Source organism: Symphalangus syndactylus, chromosome 21 (assembly GCF_028878055.3).
Source record: "Symphalangus syndactylus isolate Jambi chromosome 21, NHGRI_mSymSyn1-v2.1_pri, whole genome shotgun sequence".
Classification (NCBI taxonomy): domain Eukaryota; kingdom Metazoa; phylum Chordata; class Mammalia; order Primates; family Hylobatidae; genus Symphalangus; species Symphalangus syndactylus.
The window spans coordinates 59,452,339-59,472,217 of NC_072443.2; the positions used below are offsets into that span (position 1 = coordinate 59,452,339).

Sequence of the window (19,879 nt, forward strand, 5' to 3'; positions counted from 1 at the left end):
CCCAGGGGCTGACTTTACTTCCCTTTCAGAGAGCTTAGATCCATAAGTGGCTCTGTCACTGGCCAGGTTGTTTGCTTAGAGCCTATTTCATTTCTGTGTTCCTAGTAAGAGATACTGCACTGCCTAGCTGGAATTCAGTCAGTGGCCCAGAGGCCTGCACTTTTCCATCACATGGCAGTAGAGCGCTACTTTTTGCCTCACTTTCTGGGCCCAGGGACCTGAGGGCATTCTTTTTTTTCCCACAAATGCTTCCCAGTGGCCCCAAATCCTGGGAAACCATCATGTTTGGCAAGAGCAAAGATGAACTACCAACTCTCTCCTGCTCCTTGGAAAGGGAATGGGGCAAAGTCTTGGAAAACTCTGGGGTTTTCAGTTTCCTGGGCTCAGGATGGGGAGACAGAAGGCTCGGCAGAAGTTCAGCCCGTACAGCTGTTCCTCTGGGCTCCGGCAGTTTGGAAACATCAGGATGATTCACACCAGGCGAGGCCCTTCCAGCACACGGGGTGGCAGATGTGCGGGGTCACTTTCGAAGAACCTTTTAGAAACGAACCCATTATAATTTTTTTTTTTTTCTGGCAAGAGAATGTTGTCATAGTCTCAAAACAACAGAAGCCGTATTTTACACCAAATTCTGCAAATAGTGAAACAGATGGGGGATGAATTGAGCTGTCCCTCACTTCCTCCTAATTCCTAGAACTCACGCAGAGAAGTTTGTTCCAGCAGAGTGTGGGAGAGGAGATCTGTAATCAAACACTTGGCCAGGTCTCAGGGTCCTCCCTCAGGGGAAAGTTGAGGGTTTGTGTGTTTTTTGTTTGTTTGTTTGTTTTTGTGTTTTAAATAAAGCCCTCTGAAGTGTTGTCTTCCACACCCTCCTTGACCTAGGGCCTGGGAAATCCAAGCTGAGTTTATCAGACCTCCCACTTAGACACCCTGCAGTCAACTGCAGCTACCCTGCATTCAATTGCAGACATAGCCATGTGTACTCTGGTTCCTGGTCAAGGTCAAAGACAACTTTGTTAGTAAACTAAAAGTCTCCCCTTACCTCCAAAATCATTATTTAACTTGTGGAAATTGTTGCTAACAATATTTCTGTCCTATGGCTCTCTCTGTATCTTCCATGGACTCCCACACGAAGTGGATATCATTTTTGGATGGTTATTTGAGCAGGATCCCCTCAGCCAAGTTGCTGTTGACCTTGTATAGAGGAACTGGTTTTGCATATGGGCTGCAGCATGTTATATTTTTCTCACACTTCAGAACCTTATCTTAGAATAGACCAAATTCATAATAATCCTGTAATTCAGGATGGCCAGATGTGATAATGCACTTAAATCTAAAAGTGTATTGTAAATGTCAAAGCAAGATGCAAATATAAGCCTTGATTATTGTGATTCAAATGAATGTCTGGCTCCCCTTACCCAGGTTGACATGCCCTCGTGGTCTGGATTAGAGGTGAAATCACTTGAGATCTTGTTCAAGCAGATGCAACGCAGTACACAGCCCATGAATAGCCTCCAAGGGCCCGACTGGCATTGCACTACAGCATTGCCACCATTTGGGATGTTGACCTCCAAGTCTATTAGGTTATCTAGGGGAATTTTTCATCACATCCCTTTAGTTGCAGGATAATTTTGAGGCTATTTCCTGTGTTGCCAACGCGTGTTAATTTTCATCTTGATTAAAAGGCAGAAAGGGGACATTGGTCTCTGGTTTCTCTTTCTTCCTCTCTGTGGCTTTCTCTATTCCTGTTTTCCCTGCCTCTCTTTCGTTCTTTCTTTCTTTCCTTTTTGCTCTGCATCTGAGCAGCAGAGGAGATGGAAGGCTTAGGCTGCCCCACTTTCCTTGGCCGAGCTGCCCCCCTGCTCCCCACTTTGTGCCCCACCCAGCACTTCAGTAAGTCGATATAGATTTGATATTGTGCAAAGTTGGGATAGCTACGTTTCCTTGTCAGAGATTCCAGACAGTGCACAGAGCACCACACAAAGAAAGAAATCCTCCTGTGATTCACACAGTCCTTTGCTTTCTGGATTGGGCAGGAAAAATGGGAAAACGTATCCTATTTCCCCTTTATTCCACTTTGTAGAATTTAAGAAAAAACAAAAAACACTTAGGACTTTCTTTTAAGGAAACCCTCCAGTTGGGCACCGTAGGTTTTTTGATATTGAGTGTCCAACAACTGCTTTAAGAATCTCCACTCTTCCTGGCCATGAGAATTTAATGTTACTTCTGGATGTTCTGTGATAAAATCACTCTCATACTCACACTAGAGCCTTGAGAGTAGGAAGAGCTGAATGTTACCACCAGCCTCAATCACATTTTATTTGTGTGACCTTAGGCAAGTTTCTTCATCTTTTGTGGGCTCACTGGCCTTGTGTGTAAAGTGAATTGAATATTCTTTCCCAGCCTCACAGGGTTGTGAAGTTATCATGCAATGTGATAAGGAAATGATCTGGGAGTGTTCAAAAACAAGCCAAACACTATGAAAACAGGGTGACAACGTTGCTATCATCAAGTTATTTCTAATCCCCAAACTTAAAACCTTTGGCCTTGTGTAACATTTTTAACACTCTCTTTTGCCTTTGGTATTTGAAAATTTAAGAGCAGATCTTGTAAGAAATCCCACCCCCACATACATACATCCTCAAAAAAATAAGTAATTTTTGAAAAATAAATGACATGGACTTAGCTAACCAAATTGACATAGATCCAAGATGGGCTTGAAATAATCTTGCCTGTTGTTTCTTTTCAAAATTTTGATCTGTGCTGTTATTTTGTTTCCATTGTGTGGGTGGCATGATATTTGGATTCACCTGGTTTTTGCCCATGCATGTACTGTAGCTAGCAGCATTTGCTCAATACTCAAACACCTAGGAGAAGTTGGTTAGAGGTCCCTGGGGATGGCTGGCCTACTGAAGGAGACAGGTACAACAAGACCAGTCAGCAGAGGCAGCATGAATCTCATTTATCCTGATTGGCTGCATAGTCTGGAAGATTTCTTGCCCACTCACAGAAATCAATCAAGACTTGGGGGACCAGGTCTTTGCTTGTCATGTGTGGACATTATCTGTGCCTGGCTGAGTCCCCACTTGTTGCTACCCAAATTTTGAACTAAGCCATTTGAAAATGAACTGCCTCTCTTGATTAGGGGCCCTCTTCCTAACCTTAAAAAGGCCTTTGCCCCAGAAGGCTGGCACCACTGAGTCAGGCCAACTTGTGTGCTGAAATGAGCAAATAAGCCAACACAGGTATATGCATGGTGAGCAATTCTGGAAACGGGTCCAGTGTTTGTGGCTGTTTCTCTGGTGAACTGTGGTGTGGTTACCTCTCCCTGTGGCCAAGAGTGGAGCATACTTTAGGAATGGAAATCCTAAAGTAAAGCAAGACACTTTCAACCTGATCCCATGGCAAAGGTTACTCGGGTAGATGAGTCCTTGGCTGGGAATAAAAAAGTGCCCTAAGGCTCCATTATGGTGGCCCGGTAGGAAAAACCCTGAACTTGGAGCCAAAGAGTCCTGGGTTTGGGGTCCAGCTCTGTCAGTTCTCCTTCACAGGAGGCTTCAGTTTCTGCCTCTGTAAAATGGGGCCACACGTACAGGGTTGAGGTGGTATTAAGTATAATAATGGATTTGAAAGTGCTTTAATTGAAAATGTACTTGAGGTTGGGTATGGAGGCTCACGCCTGTAATCCCAGCACTTTGGGAGGCCAAGGCGGGCAGATCACGAGGTCAGGAGTTCAAGACCAGCTTGGCCAACATGGTGAAACCCTGTCTGTACTAAAGATACAAAAAATTAGCTGGGCGTGGTGGTACATGCCTGTAATCCCAGCTACTCGGGAGGCTGAGGCAGGAGAATCGCTTGAACCTGAGAGGCAGAGGTTGCGGTGAGCTGAGATCATGCCATTGCACCCCAGCCTGGGCGACAGGGCAAGACTCCGTCTCAAAGAAAAAGAAAAAAAAAAAAGAAAAGAAAGTGTACTTGACTAAAGAACAGGATATTACCATCATCCTGGGGTCACTCAGAGACCCCAAAGAAGTTGCAGCCTCCTTCATGGCATCAGTTTCTTCATCTCTGAAATGAGAATAGTAATTGCCTGGCTCTTAGATCAATGAAATAAAGATTAGTCGAGTGCATTTGAAATGCCAAGAGGCATTAGGAAGATCAGTGCCCTGGTACATTGGGAGTTGAGACTTGGTGATAAATTTAAACCAAAATAATGAAAATTAACCCTCACAATCATTTTTGAAAGTCTCTTGCTTTCTTGGGCTACAGATTACATCTCTCTCCCCTGATTCCCCCTCCATCTGGTCAGCTTTGCAGGATGACAGCCTCTGATTGGAGTTTCAATGGTTTCTTGCACATGTACTATTTTCCCCCTAAGATGTAGAATGCATTTGCGTTACATAAGAGTTGCTCCTGCTTGGCATTGTGGGTAAATTAAGATCCCCTAAAACATCCAAAGGCCTTCAGATGGAACATTGGAAACCAATGTCTTGGCGGGGGGTCAGGGGCTTGCATTTACATTTTGTGTTCCCCTTTAGTCGTGGGTTTTAAGAGCATCTTTCCCAGTTGTATGTTTATGTTGGTTGCTTTCTTGATTTCTTTTGTTCCATTTTCCCCTAGGCCCCCCTGTCTTCCCCCTAAACCACAGAAAATGAGGAGACCTAGGCCTCTTTCAGTGTATAGCCATAAACTCTTTAACGGCAGTATGGAAGCATTCATTAAGGTACTTGCTGGGGAGCCGTGGAGTCCGCGAATGCACCCAATGTAATGGCAGCCTCTGTCCGCCCGCCTCCCCACCAGCAGACAGCCCTGTCCTTGGCCAGGCCCTGTGGAGCTAGTTCCTCGCTGCAGCCTGCTCTTAGCTTCAGCAAGGACTTTTCACGGGAGCTGCTGTGGCCTCTAACCATTTGCTCCTAAGTGCCCTGCGCAATTCTCAGCCCTGGGGGTAGGGATCAGATCATGAAAGAACTCAGGGAAGTCCAAGTGTGGCTGAAATACCAGCATGGCAGGCCCAGCCAGCCACACTTCATTGCTTCAGCAACTGCAGTCCTAACACCTGAGGGACAGTCAGAGAAACCCCATTCCCTCACTTCATACCTACATCTCCCAAGAGGAGCTGGACTGAAAGCTGCACAGAGGAAATCCCTGTGGGTATCAGTGTGTTTTTATACACATGAATTTTTTTTTAGTTGCATATATACCAGCAAAGGAAACACATACAATTTTTATAAGAGAAAATCCTCCCACCTAGTTTTGCTTCCTGTTAGGTGGTCTGGGAGAAGGGAGAGAAGTTGAGGTTGTCCCTTTTGAATTCTAGGTTAACCCTTTGTACCTTAAACTAAAAGTAGTTTAGCTAGGCGAGTTTCTCTTTTCTTTTCTCTTTGGTGTAAAGGGTATGAGATTAAGCCATATCAGATATAATGGCTCAAGGGAAATTAAGAAGATGGAGAAGCGAAGAGCAGCAGCTGGGGAGATACTTGAGGAAGGGGAGAAGCACTCTTAACGTTACTTAGAGGAAGCAGGGAAGTCCCTGCAACTGATTTGAGAGCCCACTACCTTCTAATGAAGACAGTCTCTTCAGAGAAGATGGTAGATATCAATCAGGAGAAAAAACAAAGGCTCTTGGGCTTTGCCAATGATTTGGGGGTTATGGAGGCTGCCCATGCTCCACCTCTCTACTTGTGATCCTCAGACAGGGTCCAGCGCAAGACTTGCAGGACAGCAAGAGACTGGATATGGGTTTGGCCTTAGGCAGGGGAGGGGGTAAGCAGGACCAGCCTGGGTCCCAGGACTGTCTCTGCCTGTGGGCTGAGTTCTGGGGAAAGGAGAGTGGGGAAAAGGGAAAGTGGAAGACCAGGGCCCAAGTTGGGACTGCCCAGGGTCAAGGGATGTCAAGGGCTGCTGTAGGATGCCTAAGAAGACCAAAGCATAGAGGATTCCCAAAAGGGGGGGACCATGGATGCATCAGGAAGGAAGATCAGGAGGTGACCCAGAGGGAGTGGTTTATTGGGTCATGGAAGGGCAGGGCTGTGCCAAAGAAATCCTCTGTCTCCATCCTCCCTCCTCTCTCCTCCAAGACTTTCTTCTTTCACCCTTGCCCATAAAAGAGCCATGGTCCATGGTCAAGAGGGGGCTAGTTACTCTCCCTTCCCTCAAGGAGTCAGTAGTGGAGCTTGGGAGATTTTAAACACAAAAGGCAGAAAGTGGAAGGTAATTTAGTATGAGCACCTGGTGAGTTATCCCCACAGAAACAAGTTTAGGATAGGCACAGTGGCTCACACTTGTAATCCTAGAACTTTGGGAGGCTGAGGTAGGAGGATGGCTTGAGCCTGGGAGGTCAAGGCTGCAGTGATCTACAGTCATGCCACTCCAGCCTTGGTGACAGAGCAAGATCCTGTCTCAAAAATAAACAACAACAAAAAAAGAAGTTCAGAGCAAGAAGAGCTATGAGCTCAAGCCCAGTAGGCTTCTGGAGGCGCTTTGAAAGAAAGGTGGGAATACAGAGGAGAATAAAAGGACAGAAGGAATGATTGAAAGGAGGAACAGAAGGAATGAAGGCTCAGAGACAGAGACATCCTCAGTTTGCTTAGGTCTTTGGAAATGGGTGATCAGTCAGGATACTTGGAAGGAATCAACTCTTATCTGACAGTACTTGACAAGTAGATATTCTGTGAAGTATTTTCATAATAGAGAGGTCCTATACATAAGATGTGACTATAAAGTAATCTGACTTTATTCCTTCTGACCAACACATCATAACCTAGTCAACCACATGAGTGTTTGCCCCTTTGAGACAGTCACCTTGGGAAGCCACCTTACCTGAATGTTTCAGCATTGCTGCAGCTGCTTTGGTCAACCTTCTTTAGAGCCTGGAGCGTGGCCTTTACCAGTGGGGCCAAGACTATGTATTTGAATGGACACCTTGTCTTTGGAATAGAAAGCTCCATTTGAAGCTGAGCTTTGCGATGCCATTGGAGGTGGAAAATGGCAAGAGGAATATGCTACATTGGGGCTGTTCCACTGGCTCTGAAAAGAGCACCCCAGCAGCAACAGCCCAGAGCACTTGAGCAGTGGCAGCGCTGTTGGAATAAGTGCATCACCTCCTAAGGGGAAAAGTTGGAGGAATAATACTCATTTGACTGGGAGAAAAGGTGTGTTTGTTAAATACTATTTCATTCATTCATTCATTCATTCATTCATTCATTCATTTATTGAGGCAGTCTTGCTGTGTGCCCCAGGCTGGAGTACAGTAGCACAATCACGGCTCACTGCAGCCTCGAACTCTTGGGCTCAAGTGATCCTCCCACCTCAGCCTCCCAAGTAGGCGGGGCTACACGCATGCACCACCATGCTTGGCTAATTAAAAAAAATTTTTTTTTTTTTGTAGAGACAGGATCTTACCATGTTGCCCAGTCTGGTCTTGAACTCCTGGGCCCAAGGGATCCTTCCCAAGGGCCTCCCAAAGTCCTGGGATTACAGGCATGCGCCACTGCACCTGGCCTTACTATTGCATTGCTTTATAGTCACACTGTACTCATCACGTACCATCAATGCAGTTCAACAGACTCATGCTGTGCACCTACTATGAGCTAAGTGGTCAATGTTTTACAGCACAGTTTTACTGTGAAAGATTATTAACTTTCAGAGAATGAAAAGGCAGTATAATGTATTCAATCCTTCAACTATTGAGAATGGAATTTAATTTTCTATTATAATTCACATGCCTTCTGAAAGAACCTTGAACTAAGAGTCCCCAGCTTTGAAAAACCACACCTGTGAAAAGTTTTTTTAATAAAATAACATCACTGGGACATCACAATTATGATGGTTTAGAGGGACAAGGAAGCATCCCCCGGGTTAATAATCATAAGTAAATGTTGCTGGAGTTTGTTTTATACATTTCTTGGACCCTACCTGAATAAACAAACCCCTTTCAAAATCCTCGATGTTTTTTCCTCCTCCTCTCAGACAAAAGGAGAACTCATTTTTATAAGAGCCAATTTTGAAGCCCAGGAGGTTCACCTCTGGGACAAGAGGAGAATCCTCATCTTGTTTCTGTAAAATAAGCATGATAATTACCTACTTCATGAGTTTGTGAGGAGGATTAAATGAGCCAATATATGTTATGTTTCTAGAGCACGGGATAGCACATAGTAAGCACTATGTATTACCTATGATTATTAGCATTAATTTTAGCATATTGCTCATAGAGCCTGTTTGACCAGGCTGTTTGCTCAGTTCTGGGATTCTGGTAGATTTAGCATGTCAGGTAGCAGACAATTCCTGTTGTCGAGATGCTGAGAACTGGACAGATGACTCTAGCTAGAAGGCACACATCCTCCAGGAGCCTGGATGGGACAAGTGCTCACCCCAGAGGTGGACCTGCTGCACAGGGGGAAAGAACCGATGGCGCTCCCCTGAAAATGGGCATCACCAGTGGCTTTTAGTGAAAGTAAAGGCCCTAGTTCTGCCTCCAAGCTCATGAAGGCATTCTGACTCAACTTCCCTTTCTCCTCCAGGCCTTTCTCAGCTTTTGTATTCCTTAATGCCAGTGTAAGGCTCAAGAGGGGAGGAAGGAGAGCAAAGCCAAGTGGATACCCAAGAAAAGCAACTTAGGGTGTATGGCAGGGAAACATGGGAAGCTGTTTGGAATTTGGCGTCAGGTGGAAACCTATGGACATCTATCCAGAGGGTACCTTGTAGACATGATCTGTTAGAACTGAACTTTTTACCAAGAATGATGTTTCTTGAGCTGAATTCCAGACATTGTTCCAGTGGACATAAAGGTGTATTTCTCTCCTTTTTGTGGGCAGCTGGGCATACCTTATGGGGTCGTAGGTAGGCTTTTGTCCATGGGTGCATAAACAGTCTCTTTTGTTGAAGAGAAGCTAGGTACAGGGATGGGAATGAGTCCAGTCCACAAAGTTGCTGCTCTTTCACAAGGACTGAAAGAGGCCCCCATGTCAACTGGTGTCTGGGAGGGCAGCTAAGGCAGCCACATGGGAAGGCTGGCTGGGTGGCTTCCAGAAGTCCCATGAAGCTTCCAGGCTTGAGGGTGGCTCTACCCACAGGCTGGCTGTTTGGCAGGCTCCCCAGGACCTTGGCTGGCTGCCATTGCATTTCGGCGTTCACGGACTCTGAAGGATCTGCTTACTCTAACTGATCTTATTCCTGCATAATCTTTTCTTTTTCTCCTGCTCTGCTGCCTGTTTATTTTTTGTTATCAGAGGAAGAAGAAATGCTCGAACCAGGAACCAGGTATTTACTAGAAAGGCCCGTTAGCCCCATTCACCGCGATGGAAACTGTCTTTAGTGCTGACTTCCAGAACAGAGCCCACCTTGCCTGTTGCTGATGGGTCCATATTCTTGTCCTGTCCCTGGGCACAGTCAATCAAGGAAAGAATTCACAGGTGGGGTGTGGAGGAGCCAAGAACATATCCAAATCCATGCTGTCTTCACAAGAGCATATTACTCGTGCCTCATCGTTTACTCACCTTGTGAGGAGGGTAGGCCTTTGATTTGGCCCCTTTTAAAGAAAGTTTAAAAGAATTTGATGCTCTTTAAGTGACCCGGAATAACAGAGAGGTCAACCAATAATGGAATCCAAAAGAAAATGTCTCCCCTCCGCCATAATCATTTGTGGCTGTAGGCCAGTCTAGGAAGATGTCATTGAAAATACATTCACATCCCAGGTGCCTGTGTTGAGAATTGCATCTTTTTCAGCCTTTTAGAGTAAGGTTGGCCCCTGGATGGCCAATGGCTGACATTGGCTGCCTCTAGAGCTTTTCCCTGTGACATGTTTACTGTTAAATGCAGTATGCATCTGGGTGTTTAGTTGTGACTTCATGAGTAGAACTGGTCTTCTCTTCTTAGAGCTCAAAATTTCCACCGGGGGCCAGCCTTCCTTCTCTCTGGTGTGCCCTTAATTCTGACATTAGGTACTGCAGTAATAGGATGAGGACTTGATCCTTGAGCACTGAGAAAATAGTGTTGAGTTGGGACAAAATGGAGGGGGAGGCAGAGAACTCTTCAAGGCCAGACTCCAGCACCCTCCCTGAGGTGGTTCCCTCTCCACTGCCCAAGTGGGCCTGCCAGGCCTCCTGAGCCCAGGTTCCTTTCCAGTTGGGTAAGAAGACAGAGCATTTCTTTAAAACGATCATAGCTATGCCTTTTTGTGCGCACAGCTAAAGACTCTCTATTGTAACTGTCCGTGGAGACTTTAGGATTAGCAGTTCCTTGCTTGTTTTCCTACTAATCTGATGGTACTAATATTCTGGCTTGAGTCTGTAATCAGTGTTTGCAGTCTTTTTCCTGTGGTGGTTGTCAAGCCCCATAAAACTCACAATTTTTCTTTTCTCAAGGATTCAGGACAAGCTATACCGCTTGTAGTCGAGAGCTGCATCCGTTACATCAATTTATATGGTAAGCTGGATCTTGGGCCAGTGTTTTCAGCAATCTGCAGAACAGGTGCTAGGCTGTTCTGATAGGAAATGAGATTCTAATTTGTCCTGGAAGACTTCCCGTCACAGCTCTGCTTTTGAGGGGGAAAGTACTGCACACAGCAGCTGCTCTTCTGAGTGCTACTTTTGAGCCTGTGTGTTGGGTCATGGAGATCATGGTGAGAGGATCCAAGACCTAGGAAAACTGGAGAGTAGAAAGGGCATGGACAAGAGAACTCAACCCTACAGCTCTGTGCTTTGAGCACTGAATGGAGTTTGCCAGTAAATCAGCTAATACTACTAGATTGTAAGCTCCATGAAGGTATTAGGTTGATGCCAAAGTAATTGCGGCTTTTGCCATTACTTTTGAATGGCAAACACAACTACTTTTGCGCCAACCTAATAATGGTGTCTGGGATTTGTTAACCATGGTGTCACTAGAATGTAACTGGTGCTTATCCACTCATTCATTCCTCCAAAACTATATTTATTGAGTGCATAATAGGCACTGCTTTGGACAATGGGAATACAGACATGAACAAGACAGGTGCAATGCCTGCCCTGCATAGCTTACATTGCCAATGAAAAGGGCAAGGAAATTATCAAGTGGAAAAATAAATAATATCATTTGAGATAGTGCAAATGCCGTGAAACTAATTTAAAGGGGATAGAGAATGGCTGGAAAGGAGAGGAGGTGCTTTGGCTAAGGTGGTGAGGAGAGATTTCTCCGAGGGGGTGATGTTTGAACTAAGTAATACCTGAGCAGAAGCAGCCAGCTGTGCAGTCCAGGTGGAGAGAATGGAGGATGGCGAGTGGAAAGGCCTAGCATGGAGAGGAAGGTCAGTGTGGCTGGGTGGTAAGGAGCCAGGAAGATGGGATCAGAGACTTGGGTGGCAGAAGTTCAATATTGTTTAATTAAAGAGAGGAACAAGCATTTATTGAGCACATACTATGTACAAACCAAACTTTGACCAAAGCCTGCCTTTTGAGAGAAAATATTTCCTAAATTATAACGTGGAAAATTGTTTTATATAGAAAAACAGAGATAGGGAAAGGATCACAGGCTCCCCCATTAATTCCCATTAAGATGAAACAGACCTTTTAATTCCTTCAGTCGTACAGGCTGCTGTTATGTCCTTACTGTCGTGTCATGTATAAGGGTCTGCTCTTTGTTAAGGCCTTGTAGAAACATGTAAAAAAAGGGATAGTTTTACTTTAATAATTTAACCTCTCCCAAGTCCCAGCCAGAATGTACTCTGGAGTCTAGCTCTTCTTGAAGGCAGAACATGTCTGTGTACAGAGAAGGAAAGGTATTGATACAAACTTCTTGAGGCCTTTTCCTTTAAGCTCAAACAGAAGATCACAAGTGTAAGAAGCAGATGTGTCCAAGGATTTTGGCCAGCTGTACTTTACCGTGAAGGCCATTTCTGAAGACATTCATAGGGAATGACTCTGTTATAAAGGATCAGGGGGAGAAAGGGACAAGCAATGGGGAGAGTCACTGATATTCCCGGTAGTCTAATGAACTCAAGGTCTCGTGGATTTACTATTTCTTTTTCTGTATGTTTCTTTTTTAGGACTCCAGCAGCAGGGGATCTTCAGAGTGCCAGGATCTCAGGTGGAAGTCAATGACATCAAAAATTCCTTTGAGAGAGGTGGGTGCAGAGCAACCATCTTAAGCCTGTGGCCAGGGGAAGCCAGGGTGAATGTTCACATGTGTCTCAGAGCCAGTGGTGTGCAGAAGCCGGCCTGCAGTGGTTTGCAGGAGCTGATTGTGCACATCTCTTCCCAACTTCACATGCAGTGCCTTTGTCCTGGTACTTGGAATAAGCCATGGCTGGAGTGTTTATACCACAGAAATTGGCAAACACTAAGTTCTAATTGTTTCCTGCCAAAGAGTTAACTGTTTAACATTTACCTACCACCAGCACCAGCACCAGCACCAGCACCAGCACCAGCACCAGCACCACCACCACCACCACCACTACCACTACTACTGCTATTACTACTATTACTGCTTATGGGTGCTTTCTCCAGTGGACTGCACAGTGGTTGCTGGGAGAGGGCGCCTTGTAAAAAGCTCTGGATTATTTATGTGAATCTGTAAAGAATGCTACATTTTAGAATTGGAAGAACATAGAAAACACTGAGTGGCTTTTAGAATCTCCTAATTTTTAATTTTTTATGCAGTGTTTTTGGCAAGCCACACATTGGGGGAAAGAGATTATACACTCCCTCCACCCCTGGAGAGGTGACCTAGTTCCCATTTTGATTGAAACAAGGATATGAAAGCCTATTAGAAATGAGGTGGACCACTAGACCAGGACACATGTGATATATTTGGTGTAGCCTCTCTGGGGCTCAGAATCCCTGATAGGAACAGATGGCCAGTGACAGTGTCCAAGCCAAGTAAGGACTCACTGGGTCAGGAAACGCTCAATTCTTCTTACACCTCTGCCTTTGAATACTCAGTGCTTATCTCACTGCTGCACTGAAATGGGAAATCCATGCATTTTCATTCGAGGAAATATTTTCAATCCTGCTCCCTGATTCTAGAACAAAACCTAGCATTAGCAAGTCCATAACCTCATCCCAGGGGAGGAAAGAAGAGTTGGAATATCAGTATCCCAAATAATATCTCTGCCTGCAGTTTTCCTATTTGAAAAGGTCATGTCTCCATAGTCCACCCCTTCACAACTCTGATTTACTGCCTTCTTCTCTGAGTGGTTCTGGTACTGAAGACCCCAACCCCATACCCCTTTACTTGCAGTACATCACATCCCAAAAGGTATGGTTTACCCCTGTTGGCTGTGCTCTGAGCAGGCCTCTCTGTGTGTTTCCACCCATAGGATTCTTCCTACTTATTACGTAGCTCCCCTCCCACCCCAAAGGAGCTGCCTCTTGAGCAAATTCTCTGCGTCTCAGTCATCTCCATTCCATCCTGCGGTGGAGGAAGCATTCTGCAGCCCCAAGCAGTACTGCCGCGGCCCCCAGGCACAGACCCTCTGTGGATGTAGGTGCTCTGGCTTGGAACCATCTGTAGACAATGAGATTTGGCTGCATGTCATGCTCAGTGGCCTCCTGGAGTCTAGGGGAGCTTCGTTTCTGGAGCCTACTTGAGGATCTCGGGTGCTTAGAACCAGGGAGCCCCAGGACCTCCTTGCTCCAAGCTCCTACTCAGTCATCTATTCATTCACTAAACAAGCATGCACTGAGCCCTATACCATACAAGGTAATGAACAAGGGCCTGGAAATGCAATATGAACAAAACACAGTCACTACTAGTAGGGGAGCCAGTTTAGGCAACAGCCAGTATAATCCGTGCAATGATGGAATAGGCAATGGGGAGCATAGGAGGCCCTAGCCCAGCCTGGATGGAGTGGGGAGGAATAGCAAAGCCAGGGAAGGCTTCCTTGGGAAAAAATGCCTAAGCTGAGGCTTGAAGAGTAAGAGCCAGGGGAAGCAGGGGCAAAGAAAGGGCATTCCAAGCCAAGAGAACAGCATGTGCAAAGGTCAGAAAGCAAGAGGTCTCTCCCATCTGCGTCCATGATGCAAGTATCATTTGTCATTGCTCTTAGCCTCTCTTGGCAGCACTGGACAGTCCAATCCATAATGTTGTTTCTTCGTTTTCCCCAACTCCTTACACCCCTGCTGCCCTGTGTTCATTTACAATGAGCAGAACCATAGTCTGGAACCTTTGCTGGTTCCCTCCTCCTGGGCTCATCTCATTATACAGAATGCCTTGTCACCCTGCATTGAATCTCATGGGCAAACTCACTGCATGGTGCCTCTAGCCTGGCAACCACTTTGCCTGGCATTTCCCTGCCTCTCCATATTCTATATGTAACCTTGTTGCCACAGGCAACCCAACCCTTTCCCTACTCCGGTAGCACTGCTTTTTACCTTCTTGAATGTGATTTTCTAAGGTCAGCACCTCCTGTCACTTGCTTTGGTGCTTTGCAGGGGTGATGTGCAATTTAAAAGCATTCTTTGCTCCTAACAAGCCTTGGATCGCCTCAGGCAGAGCCCAGCTGGGCAGAGAACATCTGAACTAAATCTCAGCTGCAAAAAATATTTTTTCCTTTTTCTTTTCCTCATGGATGCAGTTGGCCTCACTCCCTCTCCCCATCGTTCCAAAACGAATCTCATTCTCTCGCCAGCCTGGTCCTTCTGCTCCACCTGAGTCGACAATGAAGCATGCATTCTTCTAAAAGAATCGTTCTAGTATGTCTCTTTTATAAAAATCCTTTCCTGGATTTTCTGGGTTGGCTGCTGCCAGATTTCTCACTTATTCTTTTCTGTTCCCTGATATTCACCAAGCATATGCCCTGGGTTTGGCTCCTAACCTGGCTTTCACTCAGGGCTGCCTCTTCCCACCCCTCCCCAGACTAGGGTCTTCCCTCTTCCTGGCCCTCAGCCTGCTTATCTCTGTGTTTCCCTGGCGACGGGTGGCCCAAACCTGGGCCCAGCTCAATATTTCTCTTCTCGCCCACTCTTCACATCCCACATGGTTTAACTCGTGACTAAATTTCCTCTCCAAACCAGTATGCCATGTTTTTCCTTTCTTCCTGTATTTTATTTATTTATTTATTTATTTATTTATTTATTTATTTAGTTGAGATAGAGTCTCGCTCTGCCACCAGGTTGGAGTGCAGTGGCGGAATCTCGGCTCACTGCAACCTCTGCCTCCCAGGTTCAAGTGATTCTCCTGCCTCAGCCTCCTGAGTAGCTGGGACTACAGATGCGTGCCACCTTGCCCGGCTAATTTTTTGTATTTTTGGTAGAGACAGGGTTTCACCATGTTGGCCAGGATGGTCTCCATCTCCTGACCTCATGATCCGCCCGCCTCAGACTCCCAAAGTGCTGGGATTATAGGCATGAGCCACTGCACCTGGCCAGTTTATTTAGTTTCTGAGACAGGGTCTCTGCCTCCCCCGGTTCAGGTGATCCTCCCACTTCAGCACCCTTCCATCCACCAAGTAGCTGGGATTACAGGTGTGTGCCATCATGCTTGGCTAATTTTTATATTTTTTGTAGAGATGGGCTTTCACCATTGAACTCCTGGGCTCAAAGCGATGCACCCGCCTCAACCTCCAGAATTGCTGGGATTCCAGGCGTGAGCCACTGCCGCCAGCCTTTTCCTTTGATTTTTAAAATTTAAATCCTCTAATCCCTGCAGGGTGCCCATTCTTCACCAGTTGTTAAAAGGGATTTGGGTCTTGTTCTTCCTTGGCTCTGTTTTTCCCTTCTTCTGAGTAGAGGTCTTCCCAGAGTTCCTTGCTTAAGGCTGTTGAAAGGAGCATGGTTTTCTTTTCCTTAAGCTCCTGAAAAGGGATAACATGTTGGAAATCCACTCCTGGCTTATTATTCCTAAATCTACTTTTTTTTTTCCTTCTCATATGAGTCAACCAGAGTTTTAGTTGGAATTCTTTTTGTTGTTGTCGTCAGTAAATCTTAAACTCACTGCTCAAGTTTTGAGCTCTCCCTATAAATCTTCCGGCAAAATGAAGGAGAGAGAGAGAAAAAAAAAAAAACACATCATGAAAAGGCAAGAATTAGCTGCTGAGCTGTGGAGTGAGCTGTGGTTTGCTCTTGTCTCCCAGAGGGTCCCCCACAAACCTCTGTAGGTGCCCTCTTTGTATGCACAGATGGGAGTGCTGAGGTCTCTCCTTATGGGAGGGCGTGCCTTGCCAAGGAGGCAATGGCTGTCTCCCCCTGTACAGATCTACGCAGGGTTTGGATGTGAGGCTAAAGTCATGCCATGCCTTGTAGGCTCTAGCACACTCTTGACTCTGGATCTGCCCCTTCTGAGATCTGTGTCCTGCCTTGAGAAGAGGGATGGAACCAGAAGATGCTGGGCGGGATTGTCATGTCGAGGGGCTTGAGGACCTGTGGCCAGACAGAACTGCCCTCATGAGAAAGACTGACTCAAAGCTTCCAGCAGCAGGTCTGACAGAGCCTTTAAGCACACACTGTGTGCTCAGTCTCTGCCCTGGGCACAGACCTGTCTTAAAGCCTTTGGCAACGCCCAGGTGATCTGGGTAAAAGTAAGCTCCAGGCAGGGCAATTTGGTAACAATGCCACCTCCCCAGGACATTAGCTAGCCAAGTGTGAACATGTCTTTCCTTCAGATTTGCCTGGAATGTTAGCTTTAATTCTCCTCCTGGAGAAAGCCATCATTCACAGGAACCATCCAGCTCATCTCCGGCTCTGGGATTCCATTCTCAGAGCCAAAACTGACTAGCTTGCAGAGAGCCAAAGGCCTGGGCTAATTGAAAAGAATGTTTGGGCAGTTCAGTTTATGGACTGAGAGCCTTGCAGGAGGAATGGCAAGAACTAATGGCGTGTGTATGTGTATGTGTGCGTATGTAAAGTCAATATGCTGATCATGCTTAACAATGGGAACTAGTACTAGGCAGCATGGAGGAAAATATCCATGTGTTTTTGAATTATGAGACCACAGGAATGATGTGTGGAGCTAATAGGGAAACAGCTTAATATGGTACAGTTTTTGAATTCCTTAGGCTGCTACAGGGATAGGAGGGAGGCTGAGGAGATAAGGCTTGGACATCCCCCACCCCAGTTCAACTAAGACAGCCTTGTTCTATAAGTTGGGATTTCATAGGAACTTTTTTACTGAGAAAAAAAGAAGGTTGAGATGTAAAGGATGAAAGGAAGGAAGGAAGGAAAGTAGGTCAAGATATACCTACCTACATAAGCAGGCATAGATGCAGACAGACAGATCCAAAAATCACAGGTAGAAGAAAGTGTTATCTCTCAGGGATTATGAGACCTTGGAGCTGCCAGTATCTGTTGTTGACTTTGTGATTGTGGGCATATTGCTTCATCTGCCAGGGCCTCAGCTCTCCTACAGGAGAGAACGGTGGTATTGGAACCATGTCTCCCTAGTGACATGCAATGCTGTTGTAAGGGTTAGAGTTCATCTGTACAAATGTGCTTCTCACTTGAGAAGTGCTGTGTGAATACAGGTGATTTTTTTGGTGTGTTTATTTTCTCTCTTCCTTCCCCACAAAGAAGTCTTATGGAGGCAGCATTCTCACCTCCTCCAGTGGGAACATTTGAGAGATTGACCTATCCAATACCAGTATCTGGGCCACCATGCATGATTGTTCACGCTGGGCACTGCACAAGGCTGCTCAGCCAAGAGAACAGATGGGAACTGAACTCTGGCTCATGCTCTGTACACTGCAAGCCCTGGTGCAGGAAGGCAGGGGGACCATTCTCTAATTCATACTGAAGCATGTTGGGGCTAGGGAGGCTGTGGCAGTGACATGTATTCACTTCCCACAGAAGCAGAGTAGAGAGATCCAAGGATGAGTTTCCAGTTCTGCTTTTCATTGCTTGCCAGCCCTAGAGGTGCTCTTAGCTGTTCAGGAGGAGGAGCAGCCCATTGTGCAGATGTATCTGAACATCTCAGGAAAGCAGCAGAAGGCTCCCTGCTGCCTTTCACCTCCCCCATGGAAATTCACAGTGGTGAACCTGCCCAGCAGCTCTGATTAAATTGAAAAGTGCTACTCCCCTGAGATACCATTTTCCCTTGTCCAACTGGCAAAAATTCAAAACACTGATGATATGCCAGGGGCAGGGCTGTGGAAAACAACATTCTTGAGATGGTGTTGATGGTAGGAATATAAAATGGCATAGCCCCAGTGAAGAATTCGACTCTGTCTGAAAAAACTGCATATATGTCTACCCTATGACCCAGCCATCCCTCTTCTGGGAACTGATCACAGAGATCTACCTCTATGCATAGAAAAACACAAGAATATTCACTGTGGCAATACTTAAAATAACAAAATAGTGGAAAGAACTCAAATGTTAACCCGTAAGAGATTGATTGTATAAATTATGATCTATCCATAAAGTAGAGTACTTTGCAGCCTTTAAAAAAATAATAAATAGAGGAAGATCTCTGTGAACTAATGTGGAGGGATTTCCAGGATTTCTTGTTAAGTGAAGAAAGAAGTTTATTTAGAAGTATACTACATTCTGTGTAAGAAATAAGAAGATATTAAAAATAGGCCTATGTATTTGCTCACACAGCAAGACAAACCAGAAATGAATGAAAATGGTTAAATATAAGGTGTGGAGGAGAGAAGGGTAAGAATAGGGCTTTTCTGAGTACAACTTTTGACTTTTGGACCCTATAAATGCTTTGTGCATTCAAAACTGTAAATTTTTAAAAAAGTATTTCTAAAAAAATTAATACCTAAAATACAAAGAAAACCAAGTATGCCACTTACCAAATTGATAACTACAGAGAGTAACTTTTGAACATGTACTCCGATCATACATTTTTAACAGCTTTATTGAATTGCATACCATAAGGTTCACCCATTTTTTAAAGTATACATACCATGCAGATCAAAACCACAAATATCATGTCACCCCAGTTAGAATGGCTATTATTAAAAAGGCAGACAATAACAGATGCTGACGAGGATGCAGAGAAAAGGGAACTCTTATATACTGTGGGTGGGAATGTAAATTAATACAACCACTATGGAAAACAGCATGGAGATTTCTCAAAAAACTAAAACTAGAACTACCATACCATTCAGCAATCCCACTACTGGGTATTTAACTAGAGGAGAATAAATTAATGTATCAAAGGATACCTGCACTCCCACATTTACCGCAGCACTATTCACAATAGCAAAGATACGGAAGCAACCTACATGTCCACCAATACATGAATGGAAAAAGAAAATGTAGTGTATAATATATAGTGGAATACTATCCAGCCATAAAGAAGAATGAAATCATGTCATTTGCAGCAACATGTATGGAACTGGAGGACATTATGTTAAGTGAAATAAGCCAGCCTCAGAAAGAAGATTACTGCATGTTCTTACTCCTGTGTGGGAGCTAGAACACTATCTCATGGACACAGAGGATAGAATGATAGGTGCCAGAAGGAAGGGTGAGTGGGAGTGGAGAATGAAGAGAGGTTGGTTAGTGGGTACAGACATACAATTAGATAGAATAAATAAGTTCTAGGGTTTGATAGTAGAATAGGGTGACGATACTTAGCAACACTATTTTGTGTATTTCAAAGTAACTAGAAGAGAGGACTTCAAATGATACCAGCACGTAGAAATGACAGATATTCAAGGTGATGGATACCTCAAATACCCTGACTTGATCATTATGTATTCTATGCATCTAACAGTTACATGTACACCTTAAATATTTAAAATGTTATATATCAGTAATAGAAAAAAATACATTTCAATGGTTTCTATTATATTTACAGAGTTAGGCAATCATCATCATGACGTTACTTCAGAACTTTTTCATCCTCCCCAAAAGGAATCTTGTACCCATTTGCAAGTCCCTCCCAATATCCTCCATACCCTGGCCACCAGCCCTAGGCAACCACTGATCTACTTTCTGTCTTCTGACCATATATATCTTTA

At 45.0% G+C, this 19,879-nt stretch overlaps 1 protein-coding gene across 5 annotated transcripts in view; it reads left to right on the plus strand.

Annotated features, from left to right (window-relative positions):
* The window catches only part of SRGAP3 (SLIT-ROBO Rho GTPase activating protein 3), a 270,693-nt gene that overhangs the window by 213,943 nt on the left and 36,871 nt on the right, over positions 1–19,879 (plus strand). For 3 of the 5 annotated variants that reach the window (XM_055259348.2, XM_063630458.1, XM_063630459.1), the window contains exons 12-14: positions 4,621–4,723; positions 10,362–10,422; positions 12,017–12,094. In XM_055259348.2, the coding sequence (XP_055115323.1) occupies positions 4,621–4,723; positions 10,362–10,422; positions 12,017–12,094 (242 nt within the window). Of the gene's footprint in view, positions 1–1,806; positions 1,894–4,620; positions 4,724–9,227; positions 9,259–10,361; positions 10,423–12,016; positions 12,095–19,879 lie in introns of all 5 variants that reach the window. The other 2 variants (XM_063630456.1, XM_055259349.2) reach the window with 2 other exon arrangements.